The 23,989-nt window shown below is 45.1% G+C and overlaps 1 protein-coding gene across 1 annotated transcript in view; it reads right to left on the bottom strand.

The window, feature by feature from the left end:
* The window catches only part of COG6 (component of oligomeric golgi complex 6), a 156,871-nt gene that overhangs the window by 92,460 nt on the left and 40,422 nt on the right, over window positions 1–23,989 (bottom strand). The window contains exon 4 of the mRNA XM_073583272.1: window positions 21,092–21,150. Coding sequence (XP_073439373.1) covers window positions 21,092–21,150 — 59 coding nt within the window. The remainder of the gene's footprint in view (window positions 1–21,091; window positions 21,151–23,989) is intronic.

Below are 23,989 nucleotides of genomic sequence, written 5' to 3'. Positions count from 1 at the left end.
CCACAGTAACGCACGCCCCGGGCCCCACAGTAACACACGCACCGGGCCCCACAGTAACACACGCACCGGGCCCCACAGTAACACACGCCCCGGGCCCCACAGTAACACACGCACCGGGCCCCACAGTAACACACGCACCGGGCCCCACAGTAACACACGCACCGGGGCCGCACAGTAACACACGCCCCGGGCCGCACAGTAACACACGCACCGGGCCGCACAGTAACACACGCACCGGGCCGCACAGTAACACACGCCCCGGGCCGCACAGTAACACACGCACCGGGCCGCACAGTAACACACGCCCCGGGCCGCACAGTAACACACGCCCCGGGCCGCACAGTAACACACGCCCCGGGCCGCACAGTAACACACGCACCGGGCCGCACAGTAACACACGCACCGGGCCGCACAGTAACACACGCACCGGGCCGCACAGTAACACACGCACCGGGCCGCACAGTAACACACGCACCGGGCCGCACAGTAACACACGCACCGGGCCGCACAGTAACGCACGCACCGGGCCACACAGTAACAGAATCTGCAATAAACAACAAATTCACTAAAACACTAAACACACATTCAGCAAAGACTTAAGGTGTTTAAAAAAAAAAGAAAAAGTTTAAGACACGGTAAGTCCTTGTGTCATCATATTCTGTCAAGCCATTACAGTTTGTTGGGTATCTTTTTCTTGGTTTTCATTAACAACTTCACAAGTGGGTAAAATCCCAGGGGAGGTTTACACTTTTTTGTTTTTAACTCCCTTTCTTCTGGGAGCCATAACTTTTTTGTATTATTCAGTTGACATTGATGTTTTGGCGGCTTGTTTGTTGCAAGGTGAGATGTAATTTTGGATGACACCGTTCAATTTATCATGCGATGTACTGGAAAAATTCCAAGTCCGGCAAAATTGTGAGGGGAAAAAACCCGCAATTCCGCCATTATTGTTTTGGAGTGTTGTTTGTGCAGAATTCAATATACCGTACATTACCGGCAATGTGATTCTCCGGGTCACTACAACTACAGTGATACTAAAACATGCAAAAATATTCAAGCTTGAGAGTCCTCAGTGGTTGATACCCTTAATGGCTAATTGAAAAGATGGTGACAAACAGCATTTTGAGACTACTCCGATCTCATCAGGCATAGAATAACACAAAATCTAAGAGTCACATATTTATACACAACATGACAGAATAATGCAGTAATAAGACAAATGACTTGAACCAGAACTATCAGTATGGGAGACAGGGAGAAAGTTGTTGAAGTAAATATTGGGGCAGTTCATAGATAAGGAGTGTGAAAGTTTTATTGTCTTCTGGTCAGGTCCAGCGTTGTGATGCCCCTACAAGGACGGAGGTCTAGAGGCCAGAGTATTTCTGTGTATAGTAAACATGACGGTCTCTTATAAAATGGCAACAGGCTAGCTTTCATAGGAGGCACCAGCATGATAGCCAGGGGTCCGATGAAGACCCCTGTACCTATCATGTCAACCCATTGCCACTCCGCGATGGCGTCAATGGGAGTTTACAGCAGTCAGGCCCCCTGACCACGTGCTGAAAATGTCACTGTCAAAGATTGATAGCAGCATTCAACATCATATCTATTAGAGGCAGATGATGGCTGAATCACACAGCCATCATCTGCAGGAAAAGATGAGAGCTCAGTTCCTGAGTCCACATCAGAATCAGGGAGGTGACATATCACCATCCCATTACGTCATATGTTGGTAAAGGGTTAAATAGTAACTACACGTTTTTCCGAAATCGGTAGAACAGGAGAAGATAAGAAACTTTAATATATCTTAATATAATGTCTTTATCTCACTTCTCAATAACTTTGTTTATTGCAATGATCATTAACTCTCAAAAACTGCTCAAATATGTCTACAAATCTTTTTACACTGAGATCAAATTATTGTACACTTGTCCTTGTCTAAGGAAATGGGAATGAGGTGGTGGGGCGATGGGGGAAGATGCTGCATCACATCCATTTAAGTGGCACTATTAGATCACAGCTGGCTATTAGAAACGGGTGCTGGCAGTGCAATGCACCTGGCACCCGCTTTGGACAGAGCAGGCTCAGCTCCTGAGCCCGCGCCATATCACTCACAAGAGACGTCAGGGTTTACTACTACTACTGACCGTTCCCTCCTTCACATGTATATAGGGAGACACCTGTCAATCACCTGTAGAGGCACTGGGAAGAGCCAGCCTGGGGCAGTGCCAGACTAGTCTTGACTCGGGCTATGGTTCCTGGCCGGATACTTTGAAGACAAGTGATTGACAGAGACCTGCCAATCACCTGCAGCGGTGCTAGGAAGAGGTGAACGGGGGTAGCACTTGACTAGTCTGGTATCCATCCAGATCTTCAAAGTATACCTGGCTGCTGTGATTCATGCTGCCTGTTTTTGGGGTTCCCTAAGTATTTCATTCATCAAATCTAAGAGTTTTACTAAGAATGTAGGTAGTTTGTATTGTGAAATCTGGTGACATAAAAATACTAATAAAACTAATGAAAATAATACTAATAATAAAATAACCCATGCAAGACGTTGCCTTCTCTTCCAGCGCTGCGGTGGCCTGCAGAGATGCGTAATCTCCAGCTTATAATTATGCATATAGAAAGAGTGGGAACAAAAGTTTCATTGAAAACTTAAGACATGTCCCAGGAAGACAAAGGTAACAGATCATGGGAATGTTCATGGCTCCATCCTGCTTTCTGATCTCTGGAGGGTCCTAATGAAGCCCCCTTCCCTGCCTCTCCTGTTTCCGTGGTAACCAGATTCCGCTAGAAGTGCTCTCATGCTGTTCTGAAAACGACCATCCACTTTCCGTTGCTGGGAATACAACAGGGGCCTGTTCTGTGACAAAACAACGCAGCCCCGAGCGACTTTAATTCATGACTGTAGCTTACATTTGCTGCCGCTGCACGCCTTCCTCGCCCCTCACAATTATGTCATAACCCTGTAAGTAATCAGAATAGAAAAGACCAGGAGAACTAAACTAAACAAGATCATTAAGAAAAGCTGGTGTAAGCGCGCTAATAATTTCACAATGTAAAATATATTTCCTACCAGTGGGGCCCGTCATACAAGTCTGTCTGCTGCACTGTAAATCGATAGGACAATAAGGGATTGAGGCATTTTCTTACATTTACCAAATTAAGTCAGCCGCAGAGGAAACTAAACGCCTCTCTATAGGCAGAATTCTATACAGCTTCACAACGTGCGAGACAAAAGCTACTTGGGTATTGGAATAGAACCTACTCCAAGCTCACTCTAAAATTAAGATTCTGGAGCTTAACCAGGAAAACCCCTTTAATAAATAACACACATATATACATATATTGTCCCATCAATGAGCCTCAAACTCTTAGGGTAAGTGCACACTGTCTTTCAGATGCTGGTGCAGCCACTTTGTTTTCCCTTAGTTTCCCACTACGGTGAAGCTGCATCAGGAAAATGCCATCTGTTTTCCGCATGCAGCGTTGCCATTGTTCCCACACTATACTGTGAAGTAAAAATAGTGGGAGGCTTTCCAGGCAACTCCGTCCCCCCCACAAAAAATAAATGAGAATGCCACTTCTTTTAACTGTTTTCCAAACCCTTAAGTGATTAACAGAAGTGACATAAGACGGATCATGTGCAGAGCAATGTCGATCTGACATTTATGGGGCGCTTTTGTGAAGGTCATACAGCCAGAATCCACTTGAAAAAACACAGAATGGACAGAGCTTTAAAGGGTTGGTCCGCTGTTAGTGTGTGATGTGACTGCAGACATGTATGTAGACTATCAGAATTCTCCGATGCCAGGAGCAGGCGGTCATGCAACTGCAAGTATGGAATTTGCATACTTCCGACTGTCAGGTGCCACACGTCTAGTCAGCACATGACCACATGTATGCAAATCGCATACATGCACTCACACACCTATCCACTGCCGGTTACAGGCACCAGAGAATCCTCAAAGCGAGCAGTGAGAACGATGTGAGGATTCACAAGTGTGCAATCACATAGGGTATAAGTCTGCTGTCACTCTAAGGCCAGATAACACCTTTAAAGAGGTCATCCAGGACTATATAAGTACTTAGGCCCTCAGTAGAAAATTAGCAGGCAGGTTGTTGCTATCTACCTGCCTGTTCTTCACAGCACAGAGAGGTCACAGACCACTCCGGCTGGCAATTTTGTGGCTTACGCTGACGTCACATCTCTTTGGCTTTGCTCTGTTGCCTGAGTGTGACTGCATAACTTCAGGAAGCCAGCTGTCAATCATCCTGACTTCGGCAGTCACACCCTGTCAACAGACCAACTGGTTCAGAAGAGCTGCTGCGGTGACATGGAGCAGCTGAATCGCTGGCAGGAGAGGTCAGTGATCGCTCTGATCTGGCACCGGGTAGGACAGGCAGGTAGTACTTGCTAGTCTTTTGGCTCATAGTAAAAAAAAAAATAATAATAATTTTGTCCTCGATAACCCTTTAGGCTGCATTTACACTGGCTGATAATCCATCAGATTGTAGTGCCAACGACAAATCATTTATGATAACTGTGTAAAGTGAATGGGTTGTGTGACCGCATGAGGTCTCCAATAACACTCACTCATGATGCATGAGACAGATTTACTTTTTTTCGCTCAAACAACTTTCGATAATTGTGAAATGTAAATGCAAATTGTTTGAAGGGGTGGAAATTCAAGTCCTAAATAGGGTTGATCGTGATACAAGGCAAAAGAATAGTTCAGTTACAGCTGTAGCACATATTTGTGATTATTGAAAAAACGTTTGCTAAACTAACGGAAGTGTTTGTACAATGACTTGGAATTCATGTATTCAAAGCAAATAGTATCACTCATCACCCACCTAGAATTCAGATCAGCTGTGTGTGAACACAGTGCATGATGTAACAACAGACATTCAACCATTTCATCCATGATTCTCGTCCCATATGAACACTTGTCTGACATTATCTGCTCGTCACATCGTTCAAACGATTGTCTTAACGAACCTTATGCCCTCCAACCAAATCGGCTGTTTGAAGGGGTCTGCAGAGATCCATTAACGTCGATGTAGTAATGCTGGAAAAAAAACAAAGCCGCTAATAAGTTGAAAGTGTGCATGCAAAGCGGAAAAGTGTGAAGACCTCACTGAAAACCCCTTGAAACAGCTGATGGAAGGGGGTGCCATGAGTCAGACACCCACTGATAGGATATTCAGAGCCTATCCTAAAGATGGGACATTAATGTCCTCAATCCTTTAAAAGTCTTTTTACGATTCAGCACTTGGGTAAATCTTCTGGAGCTTCACTCCTTCACCAGTGTGACCTTTCAGGGCAGACATACAAGTACCCGGTGAACGGGTGTGAAACACATAGGCCACTGTGAACCAAGCTCCTACTGTAGGAATAATAGCTGCAGAAGTTTCCTGAAAATTTCTATGAACATTATCTGTCTCCTGCAAGTTGGCAGCTTCCCTTGCACTCGGATAAATGAGTAGCAATTATGAGGATTACAGAGGCATCGTCCTCCATTCATCATAATGATCGGGCTCTGTTCACACACATGACAAGTTCCGATGCCACCCGACGACACACCACTGCACTATACATGGATCTGAAGTTCTAGTAGCAGAAATTCCAACAATCAATTCTAAAATTGGAAAAAAGCTTAAAATGGAACGGGTAAAATAAAAGTGATGTTGGCATTAAGAAGACACCAGCCTTGCTCCCTCGCAGCCTAATGGTAACAGGACCAAGTGCAACATATTTTCCGCTTTTTTTTTTAGTGTGAAAGGAAAACCACACACTTGCTGATGGCCGGGGGTGGTCCCATCACACCCTAGAAAATTCTTCAGAGCCCTGTCTGAATGGAGTGGAGGTCAAGCATGCACCTCATTGCTCCAATCATTTTCCAAAGGAGTGTTGGAGGTAGCTGAAACCCTTAACTATCGCTTCCTATAGGTAAGCAATGGAGTGACGGTGTGCATGCTCTCCATCCAGACACAGCTCTGCTGACGCTTCTAGGCTGTGGTGGGACCCCCAGCAATCAGTAAGTTATGCCCTGTCTCAAGTTGTCTCTTGAGCAGTTTATAGCAATGTAATCTCCTAAAAGTCTCCATACTTCTTGGCTTCTGGCAGTGAGACTCTCCTCCCCGACTGACAGTGCTGGCAAAAAGAACTGTAGTATTAGTAGAACTATAAAGCTCAGTACAACTTCGGCTTTAACACACTCAGCCATTAGTGTTTGTTCTGAGTCTGCACTCTTATTCTTGTATTTTACACAGAGATTTCAAAACATATAAGCAAGCACACCACTCAGGACAGTGCGAGCCGTGATTAGGAGACCTGAGGTGAAAGCTGCTGGGCTGGTGATCTATAACTGCATCTCTTTAGAAGACAAGAGGGAGGAGGGAGGTGAGCAACTCGCTGCTGTATAGAAATCAATGGACTTGGGAAAACGGACTGGGATTAGCTTAGTTACTCACCAATAACAGTGTTTCTCGGAACCCATGACAGCACCACGGAGAGAGGGGGTCCGCCCATCAAGGAAAGGAACCTACAGATAAAAAGGCGGCACCTCTCCTCCGCCCCCAGTTGGTTACAGAGCATCAGAGGGTCTCCAGGTTAATTAACAACAAAAGTATATACATAACATTATAATATCGCATATTATAGAGAAGCACCGTGTCTAACAAACAACTCTATACATATTAACTCGACCGCACACGTGAAGGGGGGGAATAAGCGGGTGCTGTCATGGGTTCCGAGAAACACCGTTATCGGTGAGTAATTAAGCTATTCTCTCTCACCCATGACAGCACCACGGAGAGAATTTCAGAGATTGGTAGCTTAGGGAGGGACCACCACCTGAAGGACCCTTCTCCCGAAGGTCAGGTCAGACGTAGAGGCTAGATCTAAGCGATAGTGCCTGAAAAAGGTAGAAGGTGTTGACCAGGTGGCCGCCTTACAGATCTGCTCTATTGATACCTCTGATCTTTCTGCCCATGAGATCGCCATTGCTCTTGTAGAGTGAGCTTTTAAACCCTCCGGGATGGTATTCCCACTGGATGAGTACGCCAGGGCAATCGCATCCCTTATCCACCTTGCTAAGGTACACTTGGATGCCTTGAGCACCTTCCGAGGTCCCTGGAAACACACAAAGAAAGACCCTTCCTTTCTACATCCCTTGGTGGCCTCTAAGTACTGAACTAGGCACCTCTTCACATCTAGGGTGTGAAATATTTCCTCTACCCTATTCCTTGGGTTTGGGCAGAAGGAAGGACTACTTCTTGTGACCTATGGAAGTGTGTTGACACCTTAGGTGGGTAATGCTGGGTCAGGTTTTAATATGACTATCGTCCAGGATTTTAGTGAACGGGGGTATCGCTGACAAGGCCTGAATATCGCTCACTCTGAGAGCAGATGTTAGGGCCACTAAGAATATAGTCTTTAATGATAAGGTTTTCAGGGGTGCTGACTGGATGGGCTCGAATGAGGGCCCTGTTAGGGCAGACAACACTAGGTTTAGATCCCATGATGGTATCTTCTGGGTGGTTATTGGTCTAGATCTGGCTGCGGCCCTCATAAACCGTGCTACCAAAGGGTTACCCGCCACATCCTGGTTATAAAGGGCGCCTAGAGCCGCTACCTGTACCTTCAACATATTAGTCGCCAGCCCCTGTTCTAACCCCTTTTGCAAGAATTTGAAAATGTTGTCAATTTGTACTCCATCCTGAACCCTTACCCCAGAGCTGGATAGAAATTTCCTCCAAGTTCTACCATAGGCCCTGGTTGTGATCGGTTTCCTACTCTTTTGTAGCGTGGAAACCAGGTTTTCTGAGAACTCCTTCCCCCTCAGCAGTGTCCTTTCAAATTCCATGCTGTTAAATGGAGGTTCACTGCCCGAGGGTGTAACACGGGACCTTGGGACAGAAGGTAGGGGAGATCTGGTAGAACCCAGGGGTCGGTTATTGACAGTATTCTCAGCCAGGACAACCAAGTTCTTTTTGGCCAAAACAGGGCTATCAATATCATTCGTGCCCTGTCTTCTCTGACTTTCCTTATTACTGCCGGGATGAGAATGGGCGGCGGGAAGGCATACATTAGGCCCTGTGTCCACGGAAGCATAAACGCATCAAGGGTCCGGGGATTCCCCCCGGGGTCTAGGGTACAAAATGCTTCCACTTTTTGTTTTTATGGTCGGCAAACAAATCTATGTCCGGGGTCACCCACATTTTTACGATGTTCCGAAAAATGGACTGTTTTAGAACCCACTCCCCTTGATGTAGCTGGGTTCGACTTAGAAAGTCTGCTGTCTGGTTCTCTGCTCCCCGTATGTGTAGTGCCAATAGGAATAGTAGGTTTTTCTCGGCTAGCATGAATATTTCGGAGGATGTGTTCATTAGTGTTCGGGACCTGGTTCCCCCCTGATGATTTATGTAGGCCACCGTCACTCGATTGTTCGAAAATATGTGGATATGATGGCCCCTTAATATCAGTAGAAAGTGTGTTAGGGCGTAGCCTACTGCCAACAGTTCCTTTTGGTTCGAGGAGGCTTTTATTTCCTGACCTCCCCATTCCCCCTGAGCCACCCTGTTGCTCATGTGTGCTCCCCACCCCTTGGGACTGGCGTCCGTGGTGATTATGTGTGTGATATTTATCACCCAGGGAATCCCTTTGGACAGGTTGTCTCTGTTCCCCCACCAAGCTAGGGAACGAATAGTTTTGGAGTCTAGTGTAACGTAACCTTCCAAGTGACCTCCTAATACCGACTGGTTGGCTAAAACATCCCATTGGAGATCTCTCGTATGTAGCTGCGCCCACTGGACCCCTGGCAGGCAGGCAGAGAGGGACCCTAGTAGTGACATTGCTTTTCTTAGCATCATGGAAGGGTTCTGTGTCGCTCTTGCTACCATCTGAGCGATCCTCTCTTTTTTGTGGTCTGGTAGGTAACACTCCTGGGTGTTTGAGTCCAGAGTCAGGCCTAGGAACTCCTGGACTTTTCTGGGCTCCAGCCTTGATTTTTTCAGGTTCAGGAGCCAGCCGAGGTTTTGTAGAGTGGTCATCACTCTGTCCCTCTGTTCCCTGCATCTTTGGGCCGAGTTACTCGCTATTAAAAAGTCGTCCAGATATGGAACTATTAGAACATCTTGTTCTCTTAGGTGAGCCATCATCTCTGCCACCAATTTCGTGAAGATTCACGGAGATATCGAAATCCCAAATGGCAAGGCCCTGTACTGAAACTCCCTTACTTTGCCTCCTATGGAGACCGCCAGTCTGAGGTATTCTCGGGAGTCTTTGTGGATGGGGACGTGATAGTACGCGTCGCTGAGATCTAATACTTCCATGAAGCAATGTGGATAGAGAATTTTGATGGTCGACTTGATCGACTCCACTTTGAATTTCTCGTTTCTGACAATCGTTTAGCCTCTTTAGATTTATAATTGTCCGGAAGGTACCGTCCGGTTTGGTTGCTAGAAAGAGAGGCGAGTAGAACCCTCTGCCTTTCTCCCGTGGGGGAACCTCCTGGAGGACTATTTTGTTCAATAGGCTTAGGACCTCTTTTTCGAGAGCTTCCTGTTATGACGCTGCTGATCTTAGTGCGGTCACTATATATTTTTGAGGTGGGAGAGAGAGAAAGTCTATTCTTAACCCTGATCCTATCAGATTTAGTAACCACGGGTTGTTCGATATTTTCCTCCAGGCTGGGAGAAAAAAAGCATAGCCTCCCTCCCACCCTGGGCAAATAGTCACTTGGAGGGCTTTTTGTCCCGGGACAAGTTACCAAAGAAGAAGCCCCTGTCTCTCCTTCTGTCGTCCCATTTGTGTTCTCTCGGGGGTCTCCTTTGAAAAAACTTTTTGTTCCGAAAGGACCTTTTAAAACCTGTAGGACCTATATTTGGGAATCCCTTCTTTTTATCCCCCGCCTTTTGGAGGATATCATCCAATGTCTCTCCGAATAGAAATTTCCCTTCACAAGGGATGGCACACAGTTTCATCTTAGTTTGTAGGTCCCCAGGCCAACATTTAAGCCACAGTGTTCTTCGGGCTGCGTTTGACAGGGCTGCCGCTTTAGATGACAGCCTTACTGAATCAGCCGATGAGTTGGCTAAGAAGGCCGCCGCTCCCCTTATCACTGGAATGGATCCCAGGATCTTCTTCCTGGGTGTACCTTCCCTTAGCTGTTTCTCTAATCGGTCCACCCACACCATGAGGGCTCTGGAGGTACAAGTTGCCGCTATTGCTGGCCTAAGATTTCCTCCTGCTGATTCCCAAGTGCCCTTGAGGAAAGTATCAGCTTTTTTTATCTAATGGGTCCCTTAAAGTACCCATATCCTCGAAGGGGAGTGCAAATTTTTTGAAGGCTTTGGCAACTGCCACGTTTAACTTCGGGGCTTTGTCCTAAGACGTGGACGCCTCCTCATCGAATGGGTATTTTCTTTTAAGAGAGGGAACCGTGGAGTTCTTCCAATCTGGCCTCTCCCATTCTTTTTTTATCATGCCCTGTACATTCTCGTTCAGCGGAAACACTCTGCGTCTCTTTTGGCCTAGTCCCCCAAACATTATGTCCTGGACTGATCTATCTGGCCGAGGGTCTGCTACCTCATGGTAGACCTTACCGCCTTTACTAGCATGTCTACCTTGTCCAGGGGAAAAGCAATGATGACCATCTGTTTCCTCATCTGAGGATGACGCGTCGGTGCCTGAGGTATGTGATGTGTGAGGTATGTGATGTAACTTCCCCTGACGTCGAGGCCTCTGACTGGGAGGCTACTATTGTGTCCCTTTTCCTTCGCCTTCCTTTGTGTTTTAGGGATGAAAGGGCACTTTGAAACTCCGAACGGATTACCGCTCTTAGATCCGAGGCGTATTCCGGGGTTTCATCACAAAGAACTTCGTGTATGCAGGAATCGCACAGCTTTTTATCCTAAGCTGGTGGTAGCGGTCTGTTACAGGTGGGGCATTCCCTGTTCTTTGTTTTTTCTTTCTTCTTTCCCGGTTCGGGAGGTGGATTCGGATCCCTCACGGGCTGATCCACGGAAGGTGACTTGCTCCTCGCAGTCAACTTGCTCCGCTGCGTGGAGTGGCTACTGGACCGATCCTCGCCCCTTTTCTTTTTGCCGGCGATGGTGGTGTTGCCTGTGCTGCTGCTGCTTCATTGGTTGCTCCTCGTGCTGGTCGCTGTCCTCCATGTTTACAGGACGCTTCCAGCAAGGAGCAGCTCCTGCGTTCTTCTTTTAAATCTCCCGCCATGACGTCCCCTTCCTTATCCCAGCCTGCACCGCTGAGCCCCGGGGAGCACACACTGCGCATGCGCCGACCGCGGGGACCCGGAAGACGTTTCATTTCCGGGGCAGCGCCATCTTGGTACACCTCTGAACCGCTGCGCTGCCCCCGCGTGTGCCGGCGTCCCCAGCCCCATTCTCCTTTCCGGAGCGGTGGCTCGGTCCTCCCCCGCCCGCTCACCCTGTACAGCCCCTCGGCTACAGCGGTGGTAGCTTGAGGCACCGACCCCGCCGCTGCAGGGGCCTCCCCGCTGCCAGAACCACGAACGGAACGGCCCAGGTCCTTTCCTCAGGTAAGTTGCTGCCGCTGCTGCTGCAGGATCCACGGGTCACCCGTTAAGGACAGGAACCCAACTGGGGGCAGAGGAGAGGTGCCGCCTTTTTATCTGTAGGTTCCTGTCCTTGATGGGCGGACCCCCTCTCTCCGTGGTGCTGTCATGGGTGAGAGAAAATTAGAGTTAATCGCTCCCCTGAAATGTAGCTACTGCAGGCCCTCCATGGTAATCAGCTGTACACTACAAAAAGATAAAATCTATTGTTACAGGAGCGTGAAAGCAGATTAAAAAAAGCAAGATCATTGGAAACTTGCTTACTTTAACGCTGTCTTTTTGAAGCAATTTAAGAAATTGAGAACACCCCTTTAACTACATGAACGCAATTCACATTTATTTTATTTTGCACATGAAAGACGTTTACAATTAATATTTTATTGCAACAGTAACAGCGACATACACTGAACATACAGAACTGCTGAGAGCTATTTTTTAAAAGTTGTTATACTGCTTTCTCACCTCTGCCTCATTTTACTTTCTAATAAGTCTCAAGCAATCAAATAAATTAAAGATTAAACAGGAAAAAGCTGTTTTCCCCAAAGGTTTTCCTCACATTGATGTCAACTTAAAAAAAATATATATTTTTATCTGAAGTCAATCTACAAACACAGAAATTTACTGGTTTTCTACAAGTAATATTATTCTGGCAAGTGTGATGCCAGCGGACAATGTAATAATCATGAGGGGTTGGAGATCATGAGCTTACCGCTTCAAGAGGGTCATATTTTATGAAAAAAGGGGCATTTTGGGTTCTTAAATTATTTTGCGGTGGCTGATGCTTTTATAACCTTTCCACAAGGCTAGTAGGATGCATTCTCTCACTCCTCCTAGGTCAAGTTCTATGGAAATGCAGGATACCACTCATATAATGGCCACAAAGAATGTTATTCCTAATTTATACACAACAAATGTGAAAAGTGACCTTGAGTGAAAAGGGACCCTTTGAACACAAACCCCTTGAACTCCCACTGTAAAATCTGTATATAGTGTCTTTTGAGGGTTTTTTCTTGGAACTTTTTTTTGTATTAAACAGTGTATTTGTCTATTATATCCTGCGCAAATACCCAACTTAATGTTATGTTAATGGGATATGAACAAAGCCATCAGCTATGTTGCCGCACAACGTTCAGCAGTGTGCTCTGTATTGAGGGTTTTTGGGGGGATATACAACTCTGCTGACGAAGATGTATAGTAAAATGAAGAATGTCTAAAAAACACAAGTCCACACTTAAACATTTTTAGAACAGTTTCTGGAGTAAACGGAGCCACAAAGAGACAATTTTTGCAGTTTTGCACAACATAAAAAGATCAAAAGTGCACATTTATTTTTACTTTTCTTTTTTCTGAGAAGTCTGCTTCTTTCTCCTCCTGGACTGATCTTTCTCTCTCAATGTATTGGTAAAATCTGTGTTCACTGAAGGAAGACAGAATGACATTTTGACAGTTGGTGTTTTCAAATTCTATGGAGAGGGGAGGAGCTGGAGGCAGCAACTGATTTTCCAATACTATTAGTTCCATAAAACTTCATGTGAACCAACTGTGATTTTCTCTCTCAGGAAAGTGAATAGAAAATGGTTGATCATTCCAGGAGAAGAAAGAAGATTTCACCAATAAGATATTTTACAAAGTTTACAATTTTCATGTGCACTATGGATTTAAAAAAAAAAAAAAGGCAGTTAATCTTCAAAGGGGTTGTCCACTACTACCTTCTTGATCTAAATGTTTGTCGCCGCCTCTCCTCCCATACCAGTATTGTTCCAGGCAGCGGTGTCGGCACTTGCGTTTCCGAGGGTCCTGTTATGACACGCAGGCCCGGTGACCAGCGCCCTGGCGTCACTGTCGCCACCATCGGACAAATCAAACATCAAGAGAAAAATGAGAGAGCAGCCGTAGCCCTGACTTCCTCTTGATCTACGATACGTCCGGGCGCCGGGCTCACGTGTCATAACAAATGCATGAGTGTCTCGGGGTTTGCAAGTGCCGACACGACTGGAACAATGCCGGCACAGGCGGTGAGTATAGGCTTTCTTATTTTATCGGCGTCAAACATTTATATCAAGAAAGGCTTGTCCTAGTAATGGACAACGCCTTTAAGCAAAAAAAAAAAAAAATAGAACAAATTGTGTCGCAAATCCATGCCTCTTCATGGTGCATGGTGCAGATTTTGTTTCCAGATGCAAGTACCTTTTTTAAAATTTTGCTAAATTATTAACAGCCATGGACTTTTTAACACATTTTCCCACTGGTCTTGATGAGGCTGGCATGGTTGAGTCAGATGCTCAGGATTCAAAAAACAGCTACAAATTTATGTGCCGTGCCAAAAAAACTTCCTTCAGCCATCCACTGCTTGCAGTCTATGAAATTAAAGGAAAGTATTTTTTTTTTTAACTCTGTGTCATTGATTATCCATCCCTCCAAATTTAGGCTTCTTCTCAGATGAAAAGAAAAACAGCCCATTCCCTGTGGGGAAAACAACTAAATATTCATCATAGTGCAAAACTTAAAATATTTCAAAATTAGCTGCTAATTAGCAAAACCATAAAAAAATGCATGCAAGCAGTAAGAAACGTGGTAGAAGAAAAAGCTTAGAAACAAAAGCATATTTTTTTATTTTTAGCCAAATGTAAAATATCCTTAAATAATGATTTAATAAATTCAAATTGAAAACTGTTTGTTTTTAGAAAATATTAAAAAAATACATAAAAAATGTAACTTTATAAATCTAATAGAGGTTAAAAAGCATAAAAAAAAAAATGTACCGTAATTACCGTGTATATACCCATGTATAAGCCGACCCCCCTAATTGTGCCACAAAAAACTGGGAAAACTTATTGACTCATGTATAAGCCTAGGGTGGAAAATGCAGCAGCTACTGATAAATTTCAAAAATAAAAAGATACCAATAAAAGTAAAATTAATTGAGACATCAGTAGGTTAAATGTTTTTGAATATCCATATTGAATCAGGAGCCCCATATAATGCTCCATACAGTTCATGATGGGCCCCATAAGATGCTCCATATAAAATACACCACATATAATGCTGCACAAAGGTTAATAATGCCCCCATAGAATAATGAGCCCCATATAATGATCCATAAAGGTTATGGCCCCATAAGATGCTCCATAGATTATGCCCCAAAAAATGCTCCATAGATTATTCCCCCATAAGATGCTCCATAGATTATGCCCCCATAAGATGCTCCATAGATTATGCCCCCATATGCTAACCCATACAATATGCCCCCATATGCTAACCCATACAATATGCCCCCATATGCTACTCCATAGAATATGCCCCCATATACTGCTCCATAGAATATGCCCCCATATGCTGCTCCATAGAATATGCCCCCATATGCTGCTCCATACATCATGCCCCCATATGCTGCTGCAAAAAAAAAATGCCATACTCACCTCTCCTGCTCAGGACCCGGCACCTGAGATATTCACCTGTCCGGGGTCCATCGCTGCTCACCGCTGTCTGCTGCTTCCTGTGTCAGTGACTGTTCAGCCAGCAGAGGGCGCAGCACGCACTAACCACGTCACCGCGCCCCCTGCTGCCTAAACATCACTGACACAGAATGCAGCAGGCAGCGGTGAGCAGCGATGGACCCCGGACAGGTGAATATCGCTATACTTACCCCCCTGGTGCGGTCTCTGCAGCCCCCCCGCTTCTCCATGGTCTCCCTTCCTGCCTTCAGTGGTCACACGATACCGCTCATTACACTCATGAATGTGTGCATATTCATGAGTTTAATGAGCGGTACCACGTGACCGCTGAAGGCAGGAAGGAAGACCGTGGAGAAGCGAGGGGGCTGCAGAGACCGTGCCAGGGGGGTAAGTATGATCTCTGACACCCCCGCTCCCCCTCCACCGCCGACCCCCAGGTATATGACTCGTGTATAAGCCGAGAGGGGGACTTTCAGCTTAAAAAAAAAAATGGGCTGAAAATCTCATCTTATACACGAGTATATACGGTAGAAGTAAAAGATTAAATGGTTCCTGTACTTTCAGGCAACTTGATCTCATTTGATAGATGGTAGACAATCCACACATTTTCCTTCACACACTTAAATATGTTGGTTTAAATTAAAAAAAAATAAAAGATTTGAAAGCGCCACCAGGTGTCTCCCATCAAGAGAGCTTGCTTTCCACTGCCTGATGTCGAGAGTAATCTGTCACTAGCAGCTGAGAAGTCGAGACGAATCACAGGAAGTGTGAGCAAGCAATTCTCTCTCTACTCTTGCCTGTCAGACTGTATACAGGTATAACAGCAAGGCAGGCTTTAGTCTGAGGCAGATAAGCCATTGTTTACTGGCAGGAGCAATAGGCGCTGTGAGAAAGGAAGTTCCAGCTCCTATAGTACTTGCAGAATAATGGCTAATCCACCCAGTCAAGCTATTAAAAAAAAAAAAAAAAGAATGATGTCAAGAGTATGAGAATGGGGACAGTTACTGGACTGTAGAGCTGCTCAATTAAAGAATTAAAACAGCACTTAAAGGGTTTTACCACACACAAAAGTTCACTTTAATCAATAGATCTTGGAATAATAATAATTTCCACAATTGGATGTGATTAAATAAAATGTTCCTGTGCTGAGATAATCTTATAAATGTGCCCCTGGTCTGCTTGCAGCGGTATAGATCACATCACGCCTCCACGCCCGCACGTTTTAGCACAGAGTTGGAGGCATGGTGTGATGTATACTGCTGCAAGCAGACGCCATCAACGGCATCTACGCAGCCCTCTCTCAGACCACGCCCCCCTCCAGCCTCGACCAGTCAGCGCCGTAGGTCTGGAGTGTGGGCGGTGCACTAGAGGCAATGTTTCTGTGCCGCTCTGAGGAGGTCGGGGTCCGCTCCGCTCACCGCCGCGTCTGCCGAGACTCCTCTGCTTCCTGCTTTCCTCATGAATGATCACAGGCAGTGGGTGGGCCGGATGCGGCCCGGGGGCCGCCCCTTGCACAGGTCTGCACTAGTGCTTTATTACACACAAAGAATAGAACGCCACTATTATGGACGGTCAGGAAGGAAATCTTTACTTCGCACAATCTACAATGTAGTTAAGATGACTACTAAAAGGAAAGCTCCATCACAGTGCACATTGCAGCCGGCCGCCTGGTATTAAATCTCAATTATGGATATGATGTCGTATATCCAGGATGTACGGGCACACTACATAAGAGGCGATTTACACAAACTGCAATGTCCAGTGAAGCATGAAACAGAAAGACTGCACAAAGAAAAAAAAAAAAAATTAAATGGACAGTGTGAGAACGAGTGGCAGCAACAAGGCAGGCCCCACTACGGGGAACAGCGGTAACAAAGCGGGCCTCACCCACGGGGACCAGCTACGACGAGGAGGGCCCCTCTATGGGGACTAGCGGCAACAAGGCGAGCCCCATCCACGAGGACCAGCAACAACAAGGTGGGCCCCACCCACGGGGACCAGCAACAACAAGGCGGGCCAAACCCACAGGAACCTGCATTGTCAAGGCGAGAGGTGGGCCCCACCCATGGGGCAAAGCGGAAGGTGGGCCTCACCCACTGGGACCAGCAGCGACTGAGCGGGAGGTGGGCCCCACCCAGCAACGACTCTTGCCTCACCCTCGGGGACAAGCGTCAAGGAAGCGGGCCCCACCCTCGGGGACAAGCGTCAAGGAGGCGGGCCTCTCCCACGGGGAAAAGCGGCAACAAGGCTAGCCCCCCAGCAAGGAAGCGGGCCCCACCCACGGAGACAAGCAGCAACGAGGCGGGCACCATCTACAGGAATAAGCAGTAGGCTTTGCATACAAGAATGTGCAGCACAGAATACAACACACAAGCAAATAAGAAGCAAGGAGGACATCATACAACAGATGATCTACTAAATAATTGTCTAATTCTGTCTGTCTGTCTGTCTGTAAAGGAAATCCCGCCTTGCTGATTGGACGCGGCAGTTAGGCCACGACCAATCAGCGACAGTTGCTTAGTCGTCGCGGCAACACGGCTGCATTGCTTATTGTACAGGCACATTACAGCCGTTAAAGGCATCAGTGCTGCGTCGCTCATTACACAGGCACAGTCCTGTACATATTCTGGAGTACAATACATTAGGTAACAGCAGAACAGTGACTGCAGCTCTGGGTGTAACTGGAGTACAATACATTAGGTAAGATCTGAACAGTGACTGCAGCTCTGGCTGTAACAGGAGTATAATACATTAGGTAACAGCAGAACGGTGACTGCAGCTCTGGGTGTAACTGGACTACAATAAATTAGGTAAAAGCAGAACAGTGACTGCAGCTCTGGGAGTAACTGGAGTACAATACATTAGATAACAGCAGAACAGTGACAGCAGCTCTGGGTGTAACTGGAGTACAATACATTAGGTAACAGCAGAACAGTGACTGCAGATCTGGGTATAACTGGAGTACACTACATTAGGTAGCAGCAGAACAGTGACGGCACCTCTGGGTGTAACAGGAGTACATTAGGTAAGAGCAGAACAGTGACTGCAGCTCTGGGTGTAACTTGAGTACAATACATTTGGTAAGATCTGAGCGGTGACTGCAGCTCTGGCTGGAACAGGAGTATAATACATTAGGTAAGAGCAGAACGGTGACTGCAGCTCTGGGTGTAACTGGACTACAATACATTAGGTAAAAGCAGAACAGTGACTGCAGCTCTGGGTGTAACTGGAGTACAATACATTAGGTAACAGCAGAACAGTGACAGCAGTAACATGAGTATAATACACTAGATGGTGGTCCGATTCTATCACATCGGGTAGTTTAGAGTCTCTGTTAAAATAAAAAATCGTTATATGCTCGCCTTCCGACAGCCCCCGGACTCTGTCCCGCCTCTCACCACGCTCCCGGCATCTTCCGGTCCCAGTAATGATTAGCGAGAAGGGCCGGAGATGACGTCACTCTTGCAAGAGCGTGACGTCATCAGCAGTGTTTCGCACAAAGCATTAACAGAGACTCTAGAATATCCGATGCGATAGAATCGGGCCACCATCTAGTACAGTATAAGGCTAAGTGCACACGTACCGGAACTCTCGCGGAAATAACCGCGAGAATTCCGGAATTCCAGTCCGCGGGAAAATCGCATTTTAAATTCCCGCGATTTTCCCGCGGAAAAACTAGCATTTTGCAAGCGTATTTAGCTTGCAAAATGCTAGCGTTTTCCAAGCGATCTGTAGCATCGCTTGGAGAACTGATTGACAGGTTGGTCACACTCGTCAAACATAGTGTTTGACAAGTGTGACCAACTTTCTACTACTGAGGCCGCCTATGCGGCATCAGTAGTAAAAGATAGAATGTAAAAAAAAAAAAAAAAAAATACTGTTTATTCTTACCTTCCGACGTCACGCGCATCCGTTCCCAGTAGTCCTTTGCGAAAATGCCCGCGATGACTTCAGTTCTCGTGGGATCGCGACGTCTCGCGGTCATTCGCGATGACGTCGCGCGAATGACCGCGAGACTTCGCGATCCCGCGAGATCGGACGCCATCGCGGGCATTTTCGCAAAGGATTACTGGGACCGGAGCGTGGAGGGAAGAGAGAAGGCTGCGCGGAACGTCGGAGGGTGAGAATAACAATATTTTTTATTTTTAATTCTATTTTTTACAGGGATATGGTACCCAAAGCCCGGAGGACAGTCTCCTCTCCTCCGGACCATGGGTACCATCCGCAATTGTTCTGCTTACTTTCCGCATGGTGTGCACAGCCACATGCGGGAAATAAGCGGAACAATGCATTCCTATGGGTGCGGGATCGCCGCGATTCCGCAAAATAATGAGCATGCTGCGTTTTTTACCGCGAAGCGATTCCGCCGCGGTAAAAACCGCAGCATTAGCACAGCATTGCGGAATCCCATAGGAATGCATGGGATGCTTATTTTTCGCGGCAAAATCGCGCGGTTAAAACCGCCGCGGAAACGCGAAAAAAACGCCACGTGTGAACTCAGCCTAAAAGAGCTTGGACCCAACGCTGCAAGTATGTTTTTAACACCTTAATGTCCAATGACGGACACAGTCCGTCATCAGACATTTCCCCTGCTTTGATGAGGGCTCCGGCGCTGACAGCGGGCATTTAAATAGCATTTCCGGCCGCCGGGCCGGAAATGACGTCATCGCCGACCCCGTCACGTGATCGGGGGTCGGCGTCATGTTGACTGGACAACCAGAGGTCTCTATGAGACCTCTATGGTTGTTCCAGGCATATGGCTTTCAGCGCCACCCGGTGGTCGGCACTGAAAACACAGCAGCAAATCTGCTACATATGGGCGATCTGCTCATCGCCCATATGTAGCAGAGCCGATCGGGTTGCGCAATTGAAGCATGCCAATTGAAGCATGCCAAAAGTAAAAAAAAAAAAAAATGTTTAAAAATAAAAAAAAATTAAAAAAACCTAAAAGTTCAAATAACCCCCCTTTCGCCCCAATCAAAATAAAACAGTAAAACAAAAATCCCACATACACATATTAGGTATCGCCGCGTTCAGAATCGCCCGATCAATAAAAAAAAGCATTAACCCGATCGCTAAACGGCGTAGCGAGAAAAAAATTCAAAACGCCAGAATTACGTTTTATTGGTCACCAAGACATTGCATTAAAATGCAATAACGGGCGATCAAAAGAATGTATCTGCACAAATGTGGTATCATTAAAAACGTCAGTCCGGCGCGGAGAAAATAAGCCCTCACCCGACCCCAGATCATGAAAAATGGAGACGCTACGGGTCTCGGAAAATTGCGCAAATTTTTTTTTTTTTTTTTTTTTTTTTTAGCAAACTTTGGAATTTTTTTTCACCACTTAGATAAAAGAGGACATAGACATGTTTGGTGTCTATGAACTCGTAATGACCTGGAGAATCATAATGGAGGTCAGATTTAGCATCTAGTGAACCTAACAAAAAAGCCAAGCAAAAAACAAGTGTGGGATTGCACTTTTTTTGCAATTTCACCGCACTAGTAATTTTTTTCCCGTTTTCGAGTACACGATATGGTAAAACCAATGATGTCATTTAAAAGTACAACTCGTCCCGCAAAAAATAAGCCCTCACATGGCCATATAAACGGAAAAATAAAAAAGTTATGGCTCTGGAAAGAAGGGGAGGGAAAAATGAAAATGTAAAACCAAAAATACCCCTGGTCGTTAAGGGGTTAAATACGGAATTAGCAGTCTGTATAGATGAATAAACAAAGGCCTTTTGCAAATGAGGCTGCAAGGGCACTGGGAGGCGTGTCCATGCACTTGGGAGGAGGAGTCAGTGCATGAACACCCCCACAGTGCGCTTACTGATTATGGCTTTTACGCTAGATTTCTCATGACCGTCACATCAGATAATTTTTACAGTGGTGCAAATACAATTGGGGGCAGGATAGAGGAACAATGTTACAATACACAATCTGACACATAATATCGATATTGGAGGGATGTGTGAGCAGTGCTCCACAGTGCACAGACGACAGGCAGACCCGAGTGCCACTTACTTTTCTGCTTGTAGTTTTGTCGTCTTCACAATCAGATCCTGGGTTTGTTCTTTTGCTGCCTAAGAAACAAAAGAAAAAAAACCTAAGAAATCCGATTGACAGACACTAAAGTGCAGAGGTAATAACCGATAATAATAGCTGCAATAACCATTATACACGAGTATAGGAAGGTTTCCGGGGGTATCAGACAGATAATCATCGTAATAATGCAATGAAGGACACCAGTGACCCCCAAAAGCTGAAGAGGCTGCTTACAGAGAACAGTAGAGTACAAAGACGCTCAGATAGAAGACAACTGCAGGCTTAGAGCAGCATAAAACAAGTCACCTATTATACTGGGTATTAAACATTACAGTCACATCAGCAGGGGCCATATTACTCCGCTAGAATAATTCAGCTATAAACATGAATTTCCTTTTTTCTCATTATTATTGCCCATCTATAGTAATCATCAGCTGCACAAAGGGAATGATGAATGGTAATCCCCGGTGCTGCCATAGGTAATCTATCAATACAGAACACATGAGCTACTCACTGCAGGAAAATCATATTAGTTACCGTATATCAGTTACAGGCCTGGTGAGCCAGCAGTGGGGCATCTGAAATAAAGGTGTGAAGCTGTTCACACTGCCATCATGTCTTCTATTTACATGAGATCAGAGACTACTATGATTGGTCTTAGGACTCATTCAGATGTCTGTGCAATTCAGTCCAAGCATGGACTGCCCACGTACAGGCTGACCATGGGTCTCCCGAACCTGCCATGTCTCAGAAATACACAAAGTTGTCATTTTCCAGTTAGAGTTACGGGAAGTCCATGCACTAGTGGTCCAAAAAGATATTGATGGAGCTCACTGCATTTTAAAAGGAATCTTTAGCAGAGCTGTGTGTTATTACAACTAATGCAGTACAGCAGAGGTGAACTTTGTTGCATTACAAACACATCTAAGCGGCAACTCTCCTCTTTTGCCATCAGTTCAGCATAGCTAAGAGTGGCTAAAAATAACACTTCTTTACCTTTAATCTCACACACTCAAGTGGTGGGGGGGACAGTACAGTAGGGCTAATAGCACAGTGAGTGGAGAGCTGAAGCTGTGAATAAGTTTGTAATGAGACAAACATCAGTTTTGCCGAGTACAGTTATAGTTGCTAGTCCATACATGTCTCACACTGGTAATGCTTCCTTTCATTAAAATAAGTTCTGGAGACAGATTCTCAAGGACATCAGTGTCAATCGCATGAATCTTAACAGCACACTTAGGCTATGTTCACACGCTGCATTTTTGCTGTGTTTTTTTTTGTTCTGTAGGCAAAACCTGCTCTCTTGGCAGTAAAGAAGCTGCTTTAAAAAAAAAAAAAAAAAAAGAAAAGACGGCTTTTCTGTGTTTTTAAAGGTACATTTGCCCCTTGTGCATGCTGATACAATTTAGTACCTGTTCCTGAGTTTTCTGCACCAAAATAGCCTGAGTATTTTGCAATCACTCGTTGCTTTAACGCTGCAAAAATGCTGAAAGAAGAAGTCAGACATGCTGCAGTTTTCAAAAACGCAGCAATTTTCCAATTCAGTCAAGTGCACATGAGATTTCTCAGCTCTCATAGCTTTTTCTGGTACAGTAAAACACAGCTTTTAATTTACATTAAAAAAGCAGCAAAAAAAAAAAAAAAAAAAAGGGAGCAAAAATCCTAAAAGCGTGAACATAGTCTTACATATTAGAAGAAAAACATGGATTTCTCTGGACTAAGACATCAGATCACAGATATCAAGGTCTCATTTTATTCAGCTTCCTATGACCTATGTGACTTATAGATGGCTTAGGAGGGTTGATCCTACTGAGGTTCCTATTTTTGGTATTCAGCTTTTTCAGACTGGGGGTTCAGCCTGTCATTAAAATAAACCAGTACTGAATCTATGAGCGCTCCGTGTGCTCACCATCATCACGGACAAATGCAGGATATGACTGCTGTTGTGATGGCAGCGAGGACATACAGCTCTAGTAAAAATAAAGAGACCACTGCAACATTTTCAGTTTGTCTGATTTTTCTCTTTATAGATATATTTTTGAGTAAAATGTAAATTGCTCTTTTATTCTATAAACTACTGACAACATGTCTCCAAATTTCCAAGCAATAAATTTTGTATTTATTTTCAGAAAATGAGAAATGGTCAAAATAACAAAAACATGCATTGCTTGCAGACCTCAAATAACGCTAAGAAAACAAGTTCATAATCACTTAGAAACAACAATACTAATGTTTTAACTCAGGAAGAGTTCAGAAATCAATATTTTGTGGAATAACCATGATTTTTAATCACAGCTTTCATGTTTTCCATCAGTCTTTCACACTGCTTTTGGGTGACCTTATGCCACTCCTGGTACAAAAATGTAACCCCTTTACCCCCAAGGGTGGTTTGCACGTTCATGACCGGGCCAATTTTTACAATTCTGACCACTGTTCCTTTATGAGGTCATAACTCTGGAACGCTTCCATAGATCCTGGTGATTCTGACATTGTTTTCTCGTGACATATTGTACTTCATGCTAGTAGTAAAATTTAACTCATATAACTTGCGTTTATTTGTGGAAAAAAAACGGAAATTTGGTGAAAAATCTGAAAATTTTGCGATTTTTCAACTTTGAATTTTCATGCCCTGAAATCACAGAGATACGGCACACAAAAAACTTAATAAGTAACATTTCCCACATGTTTACTTTACATCAGCACAATTTTGGAACCAAAATTTTTTTGTTAGGAAGTTATAAGGGTTCAAAGTTAACCAGCGATTTCTCATTTTTACACCACCATTTTTTGGGGGGTACCACATCACATTTGAAATCACTTTGAGGGGTCTATATGATAGAAAATACCCAAAAGTGACACCATTCTAAATACTTCACC

Source organism: Dendrobates tinctorius, unplaced genomic scaffold, assembly GCF_039654945.1.
Source record: "Dendrobates tinctorius isolate UK_male_01 unplaced genomic scaffold, ASM3965494v1 ptg000075l, whole genome shotgun sequence".
Taxonomy (NCBI): Eukaryota; Metazoa; Chordata; class Amphibia; order Anura; family Dendrobatidae; genus Dendrobates; species Dendrobates tinctorius.
The sequence above is the reverse complement of the archived record's forward strand: the minus strand, read 5'-3'. Positions and strand labels throughout refer to the sequence as shown.